Below are 11414 nucleotides of genomic sequence, written 5' to 3'. Positions count from 1 at the left end.
GTGTGTGTGTGTGTGTATATATATATATAATCATTTCTAAAATTGCTGTTATTTCCTTATATTTGTCGGGACTTTGGGGGGCTTTGTATGTTCTTATCTCCAGTATTTAAAAAAGAAAAAGAAGAAAGATTGGGATGGTTTTTTAAAAAAAAAATGTGACAAAGATCAAGCTATGACATTTTATGCTAGAGGGCACTTTCCTTTGCAAAATACTTATAGCTAAGAAAATCTGTACACAGAAGATTTGTGCAGCAGTTTAAGCCTTAATTACAGTATTTTTTTTACAGAATAGTAATAATCACCACTACAGAATGTGTCTGAACTTAAAATAAACAATGTGATTGAATATGGGGGAAAGGAAGAATTAATCAACTAGGCCCACATCCCCCCAATTAAATGTGTGGGAGCTGTAGAAGAGCACATTACCTTGTCATAAAAGCTTACCTTGTCAAATGCAGAATTAATATTTAATAAAATATGATGGAGGAAGGTAATACAGCAAGAGAAATATAATACAGGTATAAAACTAGCAGGATTCATATTCATTAAGCAAAGGCACTCTGCACACCTTTATTTGGCTTGAAAATACTCCAGGTTTCAATTAGTACTGTTCTGTATATCGGGTCTGCTGAATATTAAATCTTCTTTCTTCATTCCAAGGAATTATGTTGCATTCCATACCAGTAGGAGGAGAATCCACAATGAATAGATGTAGTGCCAAAAAAAGAAAGAACAAGAAAAAAAATGACCCGGAGGATGTAATGTGGTGATGCAGCAAGCTTCTTCATCCTGTCAGGGATACGGGGACAGTTTTACAACATTTTAGGTCTGGTTCTATGGCCAGAGCTAGTCTCTTCCAATCATGCTTCACGAAGCTTCTTCAAAATTCATTAAGCTTATTTTGAAAGGGGCTAGAAAAAGAACCGGAATCTTATGACGGAGTTCCACATTCAACCAACTTTCGGAAACTCTTCCGGAAAGTATCATCTAAAAAGGCGTAAAGGAATGGGTTGAGGCAACTGTTAGCATAGCTCAAGGTGGTGATGAAATAGGAGATTCCAATTATCAGAGGGGTTTGTGGGATGTCTGTGGTGAGGGCGACCACAGTGCTCAGGTGATAAGGGGTCCAACAGAACAGGCAAACACCCAATATGATCAGCACCATTATTGTCACTTTCTTTTTCGCTTTGTCCAAAGCTTTAGCGTTGCTGTGGAGCCGCATACGCCTCAGTTTGAAGAGCATGGTGCTGTACAGGATGCAGATGGTAGACACCGGGATGGCAAAACCCAAGATCAGGGTGTAGAGGCGGCTCACTTTCCACCAGAATCCCTCTGGGCTGGGAAAGACAAAGACACACTGGGATCGTCCCTCTTCAGTGTGTATCTTGGCAAAGATACTGAATGGCAATATGATGATGGTGACAAAAACCCAGACACAGAGACTCACTGTCTTGGCGGCCCTGTAGGTGCGATAGCACATTTTCTTTGACTTGATGGTGGCAACCACTACCAGGTATCTATCGATGCTCATGACTGTTAGGAAATAAATGCTTGAAAAAGTGTTGTACTGGTCGATGGAGATGATCAGCTTGCACATGAATTCGCCAAAGGGCCACTGAAGCAGCAGGTAGTCTGCTATGTTGATAGGAAGTACCAACGTGAAGAGCTCATCAGCAATGGCCAAGTTCAGAATGAAAATGTTGGTGACGGTCTTCATTTTGGGAGCTTTTAGGATGACATAAATGACTGCAGAGTTTCCAGTGAGCCCGACAGCACAGATCACAGAGTAGATGATGGGTACAGCAATGTAGAACTTAGGAATCAGCTGCGGAGCTGTCATGTTGTGCCCATGTTGTCCTGTCCCATAGCAACCAAAATCCACATCACTACAGGAAGCATTGAAGTTGGGCTGGGAGGAAAAATTATCCATTGTCTGCAGCGACAAATATAAGTCTCCTCTGTTAAATACTGTTTAGTTTAGATGAGACTACTAGATGCAGTCCTTTTACAAAACCTTATGGGTGTGGAGTTTTAAAAAACAAACCTTATGGGTGAGATCGGTCTATTTGAAATACATTGCATCAGAGATTTCCTTCAGGCTCTTATTTCTTGAAGCTGCTTGATTCGAGCTAATTTTTAGGTAAACTGCCTCTCCTAGCACTTTCTTTTCTATTTACTGAAACCAGTAAAGCAGTCTTTCAGTTAAATAGTTTTTGCATCATGCTTCCTTTTTATCTTTCCACTTTGGAGCACTCTGACTGTAGAGATCTCCTAAGGAAAATAAATTTTTAAAACAAATAAATTAAGTTTTAACATGCCCCTGGCTGTTTTACATGCAGCTCAACATTGTATGGAAATGACATTTAATGCCTCTATATAATTAAGCACAAAATTACCTCTCTTGTTATAGTTTTCATTAATTCTCTTTCCGCGCATTCTCTTTCTTTGCCTAGGAGGGATATGCTACAAAAATTCTTGTCCATGGGAAATAATAAACACATATAAAAACCATGCCTCTGTGACTGAAGAATCCTAAATGAGACTCTCCCCCATCTACACTCACAGATTATGTCTCCGTCTTCCTTTTTCACCCACAGACATTCTTCACACACTATTTTATTACACTCATTATAGCCTGAATTATTAGTTAATGCTTAGGATCCTCCATTTCCCCTTACCTTTCTAACCAAGGCTGTGTCCTGCTTTTGCGCATCCTTTTGCAGTCACTGTGCTCTGGAGGCTCAACAGCAAGCTGAGAAACCGGAGTGAAGTGCTGTGATGCTGAAATGCTGGACAGCTCCTCAGCAGCTGCATCTCTGAACAGTCCTCTCAGATCTCTGCAGGTCTGGATAGCTCCTTCTGAACTCCACTCCCTTGGCTAGGAAACGGAGGGCAGGTACTACCTCAGCACGGAAGCCCTACCGTTTCAGCTCACAGGTCAATCAACACAGCCACCAATTTATATTCTCCTCCTTATGAGAGATCTGCTTCCTCTAAAGTTACAGACCCCTTCACGTGACAATAGCTTATAGAGGTTCCATCTCTTCTCCTGTTTGTTCATTCTATATCTAATTGCAAAGTGAGATCAGTTTGCTTTACTATTGCAATTGTTCATCTTTAGTTATACAGCTATATAAAACTTCCCCTTGTTATTAACTTACTGTCAATCAGTTTCATTAGATTACTTAGAGTTTATTTTGTTTGAGAAAGGATAATTTGTACCTGGTTTCTCCATACCATTCATGAATTTTATAAATCTCTGTCATGTCCCCTCCTCTCAATTATCTATATTTTGAAATGAAAAAAGCCCAACTTATTTGACCACTCTTTATAGGGAAGATGCTTTAATCCAGCAGCAATTTGCTTTGGAATTTCCTAGACCTCTCTAGCCTGTACCATGGCAAAAATTTCATTTGAAACTCCAGCATGTTATGATAGGAGTTCAGTTATATGTTACTTGTCCTAAAGCACATTTTGCAAGCTGCTGGAGTGCCATTACTGGGCAAGAAGGGCAGATAAGCCAATTCTGCCCTACTTAACTGGAAAATCACATCAACACCAAGGACACTGCACCTCTTCAGTCTCTACAGGTGATGAAGAGGTGGTGGGATGCTGCTTGAGATCTGTTGGCATCCCAGCCCAGGCTTCATCCTCATCTAAAAGGACTTTGTGCATCCCAGTTTTCCTATATAAAGGGGAAAACAGAAGGGGAATAGTCAGTTCTGTTAGCTGCTGCATCAACAATACTAAAGCAACTTGATATTGTTGGGAGGAGGGCTGAAGCTCAGTGGTAGCTCATCTGCTTTGTCTTCAGAGACAGTCCCAGGTTCAATCCCCAGTATCTCCAGAGGTGGGAATGTTACCTGTCTGAAATCCTGGAGAGCTCCTGCCAGTCAGCATGGACAGGACTGAGATGGATGCTGATTTGATTCAGTATAAGGTAGATTTGGACAGTGTTCTCGAAGCTATGAACATAAGTTTGACCAAGCTGCGGGAGGCAGTGGAAGACAGGAGTGCCTGGTGTGCTCTGATCCACGGGGTCACGAAGAGTCGGACACAACTAAACAACTAAACAACAACAATGGTAGATTCCTAAACTAACAATGCAATTTATGGTATTTAAAATAAAATATGCTGAGCTAGATGGTGGTTTGCGGGTTCCCCTGTTGGAGCCATGCTATTTAAAACCATGTACCAAATTAATCATTATTTTAGGTATGAAAGGTGTGGGTTTTTTTGGGGGGGAATTATGCCAGATCCCTCACTGATGGGCATGGAACGTTGTGTCCTAATTTGATGCAATTCAGTTCAGCGGTTACATCCGCACATGCAGTGCGAACATATATATACATATACATATATACATATACATATACATACATATATATATATATATATATATATATATATATATATATATATATATACAGAGAGAGAGAGAGAGATGCTATATTTAAAAAAACCCACAACAAATGCTCTTCAAGCACACTGCTTTCTTTTCAGTAATTTACTCCTAGATTTGTCCAAGAACAGACACCAGCACCTTGAATGATGTAAAGATTAAATCTCTGTTGACCCCACATTGGCCTCTGCAACTACCATGCTATGTGCTGAATGCAGTATTGACAGCCTAAGATCAATTAGTGAAATATCTATGGTAATATAAATGGTTTACAACTGGGTGAGAGTTGTAACAACAGTTGTAAACATAAATGGTTTACAACTGTGCTTCTAGCAGCTGTTCTTTCAGGCAGGAATTCAACAGGTCAAGCCTTTCCTAAAATGGAAATCTTCACCTGTTGACATTTTATTATGCATCTTACTACTTGTGTGCTGCCCCCAATTTATTTTGGGGCCATCCATCCCACCTGCACAATAGGATATACATTTGCACATTACATAAAGTGTGTGTATCTCAGACTTAACAGCCCTAGGATGCAGTTCCTGAGCTGTAAGGCCCACCCCAGGATTGAGGTGATCTTAGGATCACTGCCTTATTTGCTTGTTGCCTTGATGCCAATGGGGTCCATATTCACTGGGGTCCATTTTCGTCTAAAATCCCATTAAAAAAAACAATGAGTCAATTTTGCTGTTTTAAAATCGAGGGCATATGGAAGTGTTCTTGGTGGCTGCCCAACATATGATAAATATATACTGATGGTGAACTAAGGTCTCTCAGTTCTCATCTGCCACTTCACTATCCACACAAGAGAGGGCGATATCAGCAGGCTTGGGGGAAGTTTATACATGTACAAAAGAAACTTTAAGGGGGGCGGAACCAGGGGCGTAGCCAGGATCAAAACTAGGGGGGGCAAGCCATGGTCGTTCAGGGGCGGGGCCAAGGCACAGAAGGGGAGGGGCCACAAAGTGGGCGGGGCTAAAGGGCCAACGGGCCTGATGACATCGTGGCGGTGGCAGCAGCGGCCACCTTGTGCTTCTGGGGCTGGTAGCGTTGGCGGCTACCCTGCTTGGCTGGAGAGGACGGGAGGGTCGGGCAGGCGAGAGGGGGTGGCAGGGCGGGCGAGGGCGAGGCAAGACACGGCCGCAGCCACGACGGCTCCGAGGCGTTGCTGCATATCAGCATAATATTTCAACCATGGTTCAAGCCCCAACTTAGGAAAAAAATCCTGCATTGCAGGGGGTTGGACTAGATGACCCTTGTGGTCCCTTCCGACTACAATTCTATGATTCTATTGATATATTACCATACATATGCATCATTCTGCTTTCTTGAATTGTCCTACTCCTAGGCATAGCATCCAACTCCTAGAGGCCTAGGTGCCCCCCCCCCCAATTACTGGTAAATACCGTATTTGAAAGAGTCATCCCCCCATGTTGATGGGCTTTCTATGTGGGGCTTATCTGCCCCCCCCCCGTATTTTATCAAGGATGGAAGAGGGAGGGAAGGAAGGAAGAAATAGAGAGATAACTCATATTTGTGGGTGTCTCTGGATGACGCTGTGATGCTGGAACTCTGCAGCAAGAGGACAGGAGGGTCGGGCAGGCGAGAGGGGGTGGAAGGGCGGGCGAGGGCGGGGCAAGGCATGGCCGCAGCTACGACAGCTCCGAGGCGTTGCTGCATATCAGCATAATATTTCAACCATGGTTCAAGCCCCACCTTAGGAAAAAATCCTGCATTGCAGCGGGTTGGACTAGATGACCCTTGTGGTCCCTTCCGACTACAATTCTACGATTCTATTGATATATTACCATACCATATGCATCGTTCTGCTTTCTTGAATTGTCCTACTCCTAGGCATAGCAGCCAACTCCTAGAGGCCTAGGTGCCTCTCCCCCCCCCCCAATTACTGGTAAATACCGTATTTGAAAGAGTCATCCCCCCATGTTGATGGGCTTTCTATGTGGGGCTTATCTGCCCCCCCCGTATTTTATTAAGGATGGAAGAGGGAGGGAAGGAAGGAAGAAATAGAGAGAGGGATAACTCATATTTGTGGGTGCCTCTGGGTGACGCTGTGATGCTGGAACTCTGCATGTACAGGAGCCTTGTAAGCAGCTTTCTCTCTGCTTGATTTACAGCAGGCACGTCCAACAGGTAGATTGTGATCTACCAGTAGATCACTGGATGTCTGTGGTAGATCACTGGTAGGTCACTGGCACCCCTAAAAAAAGCTCACCCAAAATTTTCCTCCTCCCTCAAAAAAATTGAACTATGACCTGAAGCCCTAAACAAAAATGGGCCTCCCTCCCTCCTAAAAGAAGCTCAACAAGTTTGACCTAAACCCCAAAAAACAGGGCTTCCCTTCCTTTAAAAAAAACTCAACAGCTTTGACCTGAACCCCCAAAAAGGGGGTAGATCACCCCCAGTTTTAAACTCTGAGTAGATCAGAGTCTCTTGGGAGGTGGCCACCCCTGATTTACAGTATACAGATGCAGGAGGAGGGGCAGACTGGAACACCAATGCTTTTTATAAACATCACTGTGTCTGTCAAAGCTACAGCCCCCCTCTTTCTTATTCACTTCCTTTTAGCCTTGCAGAGCCACCTTAGTCAAATTGAATCCTCTGAGTCTGCACCCTCATTAAATCGCCAATAGAACTCTTAATGCTCCTGAATGCTCATTAACAAGTCCCACTTAAGAACAATAGGGTGAAATGGTCAGCTATCAAATCTTGCCTGGTGATATATGCTCCATTGTCTTAACTGCTTAACTACTGGTAGCCACTTTGCTTTATTTATTTGATGTGTTTTTGTTACTGCTGTGCCCCCCCCCCCAGCAAGCGGAGACTTAGCTGCTCTTGCTAAAGCAAAGCCTTTTCCACTTCAGTTTTTGGAGGGGAAAAGTGCTGGTTATGGTCTGTAAAATACATTATTATTTTTGCTTCTAGGGGGGGGGCAGCTGCCCCCTCCTGCCCCCCCTGCCTACGCTCATGGGCGGAACCAAAGGAAAGAGACCTCTTAAGCAACCCAATGACAACTGAGCATGCTCAGTGGGTACAGAGTGCTGACATTGCTGTGGGGAATGGGATGGAAAACTGGGCTAGAAGGAGGAAGACTGGAACAGTTTCCTGGAAAGGGCAAACTTTGAGCTCTGGATGGAGGCACTCCATGCTGCATGGGGCAGTCCCACTTATTACAATCGTAAAAAAAAAACTATCAGAATGTGAGTTAAACTGATAAAGTGTCGGGGTTTAAAAGAATAAATATTCAAATTCAATTTTATCACATATGCTTCCTGCAGGTGTATATGGAACTATCCCCATTTTATGTTCTCTGCAACCCTGTCAGGCAGGCTAAACTGGGAAGCTGGTTCAAGGAAGGAACATGGCTAAATGGAAATTTGAAACCAGATTTCCCCAGTCCTATATCAACCCAATATCTGCTACATCCCACTAGCTCTTGGTATTTTTTTTAAAAAAAAATATGTGCATGTTTTAAATATGTATATATGCGCACACACATTATTACAGTGGTACCTCGGTTTATGAACACAATTGGTTCCAGAAGTCTGTTCATAAACTGAAGTGTTCATAAACTGAAGCAAACTTTCCCATTGAAAGTAATGGAAAGTGGATTAATCCTTTCCAGACGGGTCTGCGGAGTACTCAACCTGAAGCGTACTTAACCCGAAGCATGGGTGTAATTGGTTCCTGAAGTCTGTTCATAAACTGAAGCATTCATAAACTGAGGCGAACTTTCCCATTGAAAGTAATGGAAAGTGAATTAATCCGTTCCAGATGGGTCCGTGGCGTTCGTAAACCGAGAATTCGTAAACCGAGGTGTTCATAAACCGAGGTTCCACTGTACTATACTTGCCCTGCAGCCACAATGAATTAAAGAACTGTAAAGCAACCATTAGTGATTCATTGATTTACAGAGCATGTTTACTCAAAATTCTGAATTCTGTGGGAGTTACTCCCCAGTAAATGTGTTTGGGATTTCAGCCAAAAGTCTTCAAGTTATCAGCTATATGCTATGCAATGTAAATAGAACAGAATTCAGTCTTTAGCCTCGGGCTCTTATAAGGTGCATTATGAAGTGTGTAATCAGCATTTAGAGCTTGTAATTATTGTAAATGTGATTAAAAGCTTAGCTGCTCTAAAACTCAATGTTCTGTTGTGAAATGTTGTATATTTGTATAATATACCTTTTTGTTTCTTATGGCCTGTGGTCAATACCAGACAAATTATGGCAACTAGGGATATAATGTTCTTTGAATGTCCTTTATTAGTGGACATGCTGCAACATAATTACATTTTCTCTCTCTTTGATTATGCTATTATTAAATATTAGAAGAAAATTTTAAAACAATTGTGTTTACCCAAGCATTTGATTACTGAATTATACTGTTCCTAGCAACCTTGAAATTATTAGCTGTTTTTAGAGTATCTTAATGTTTTAAAATATTTTGGAACTTTTTAATTGCTTTAAAATGTATTTATGTTATTTTTAATTGTATAGTTTTAACATTTTGGTGTTTACTACCCTAGGCTCCTTTGGGAGGAGGGGAGAGAAATTTGATAATAGTATTGTTTGTAGGAATTAGTATCCTATATTCCTACAAACCAACTCAGTATGAATAACTCCATAGGTATTTTGTATTCACCACTAAAATTAGTAGGATCAGGTATGTATGAGAAAATGATGGCTGCACACATGCAGTTATGTGGGGGCGGCCATATTTTCCCTATACAAATACTATAAACAACATTATGGGATCACAGAGCACCACTTTCAGAACCATTTCTGACTCCATTTTCAATTAGAGCAGGGCCCATGCTTCCTAGTCTGTCTCAGATCTTTTTAAAAACATTTATTTAAAAAGCTGCTGGATCAGCTCAAAGAAGTTTGATTTAAAATGCTTCCAAATCTTGTAATAACAAAACATTTGACTGAATTGCAACTCAACAAGAAACTATGAATTATAGTGAGACAGTTCATGAATCATTATATGTAATCAAATATGTAAGATTAAGTACTAGCTCTGTACATAATAAAGACCCACATCCTATAGTCATTATTCAATTCACAACCCAATACATTTGTGACATAGGTCATGAACCTTCCCTTTGGTGCAGACCAGAATACTGAAGACAGAAAAAGTGAGCAGCTCAAGGTTATTAAAGGAATTAATTACTTAGATTCAGACCTAAAATAATGGGCCACATGGGTCCTGTGAATATATGAGGATAACACCAGCATGGATGAGAAGTAACACACTTGTCTGTAGAAGAAGCCAGGCCATTTTGAGACTGACGATGTTTGAGCAATTATAAGAGAGCACTCTGACCGCAAAAGTGAAAAATGCCCATGCCAATCTATTCAGCTCACGTCCCCAGAATCAGAACAGTTTAAGTTCTCGTTAATTAGAAGCAAATAAAAGAAGCATCTTACAAGCTGATACCGAGTTTCCCTGGGTACCCATCATCTTCAGGAAAATAAATTGCCCCATGTTTCACAAACATCTATTGCTCTGAAACATATCTTGTACTCATTTTAAAAGTTGGGATGACATTTATTATCAGAGCAGAAAGAATATGACCTGTGTCAAAACACCAGCTTGACAGGTTATTTAGGAAATGCCTATTTCCTAAATTACAGGTGCATTACAATGTGCACTCTGTGAGGTTGCAAAGAACAGCAGACCTCCCCACCACCACCATCAATCTTCCCCATCTGCACTATGCATTTAACCTTCATGGATTTTCCCCAAAGAATCCTGGGAACTGTGGTTTCTTAAAGATGTTGAGAACTGGAACTCTGTGAGGAAAATAGGAGTCTTCTGAAACTCTGAGCACCCTTAACAAAACACAGTTCCCAGGATTCTTTGGGGGAAGCTGTGACTGTTTAAAGTGGTCTGATACTGCTTTAAATGGATAGTGCAGTTGGGACGGTAGCCTGGATGCTGCCCCTCAAAAATATACTCATTTCTAACCCCCTTAAAGTTGTTTTGTTAAAATGAAACGACATTAAACCAGGAATGGCAAAATCTGTAGCCCATCATACTGCAGGCTGAATGGAATGATCTCCAGGGGGTGATGGCAATAGTGAACACAACTGCAAAAAACCAACAAAACGTTGTACTGTGGGATGTTGCTGTTCAGGAGCTCAGCCACTCCATTTTATCCCCTTCCCCTTCCTTTTTGATTCCTGTATGCCAACACTTGTGGTCACTGGAGATGTACACACGTCATTGGGTTGTTGTTTTTTTAGAGTTTCCTCCTTCCTTCAGGGTTTAAAGATCTTCTTTTTTGCTTCTGAAACCCTTCGGGTGCCCCCAAATCTGCTGATACCTCCTTCTTATGTGGGGGTAATGTTGCTTGCAACACCACTCTCACAAGAACATTGAAAATAGAAGGCATTATAATTATACCTAAACTATTAGAAAGAGGAGAAAAGGGACTCCAGCTAATATACTTGAGATGCCTTCTGTTGTTAGGTATAGAAAACTATGCTTAATCCTTCACATTTCATTAATTTCAGGGTGATGCAGCATTTTGTTACTGTGACAATGAAAATATTTGTTGTTGTTGTTGTTTAGTCGTTTCCAACTCTTCGTGACCCCATGGACCATAGCACACCAGGCACTCCTGTCTTGCACTGCCTCCTGCAGTTTGGTCAAACTCATGTTCGTAGCTTCGAGAACACTGTCCAACCATTTCGTCCTCTGTCGTCCCCTTCTCCTAGTGCCCTCAATCTTTCCCAACATCAGGGTCTTTTCCAGGGAGTCTTCTCTTCTCATGAGGTGGCCAAAGTATTGGAGCCTCAGCTTCACGATCTGTCCTTCCAGGGAGCACTCAGGGCTGATTTCCTTAAGAATGGATAGGTTTGATCTTCTTGCAGTCCATGGGACTCTCAAGAGTCTCCTCAAGAGTCTCCTCTTATATAATATTTGTTGTGTTATTACAGTTTAAGTTATCCCATCTGGATTCTGGGTGGCCTCTCCACAAAAGCAAT

General features: G+C 41.8%; 1 protein-coding gene across 1 annotated transcript; it reads right to left on the bottom strand.

Moving 5' to 3' along the window:
- Nucleotides 1–252: 252 nt before the first annotated feature.
- NPBWR1 (neuropeptides B and W receptor 1) lies at nt 253–2816 on the bottom strand. Its single transcript, XM_035126032.3, has one exon. It carries the CDS (start codon nt 1928–1930, stop codon nt 932–934), a length of 999 nt encoding a protein of 332 aa, XP_034981923.3. The 5' UTR covers nt 1931–2816; the 3' UTR covers nt 253–931.
- Between the last annotated feature and the right edge of the window lie 8598 nt (nt 2817–11414).

The sequence above is a fragment of the Zootoca vivipara genome, chromosome 8, assembly GCF_965207765.1.
Source record: "Zootoca vivipara chromosome 8, rZooViv2.hap1.1, whole genome shotgun sequence".
Classification (NCBI taxonomy): Eukaryota; Metazoa; Chordata; class Lepidosauria; order Squamata; family Lacertidae; genus Zootoca; species Zootoca vivipara.
The sequence above is the reverse complement of the archived record's forward strand: the minus strand, read 5'-3'. Positions and strand labels throughout refer to the sequence as shown.

Excerpts from the sequence above, each read along its gene's own strand:
- NPBWR1 (XM_035126032.3), bottom strand. The coding sequence starts at position 1,930 with ATGGATAATTTTTCCTCCCAGCCCAACTTCAATGCTTCCTGTAGTGAT.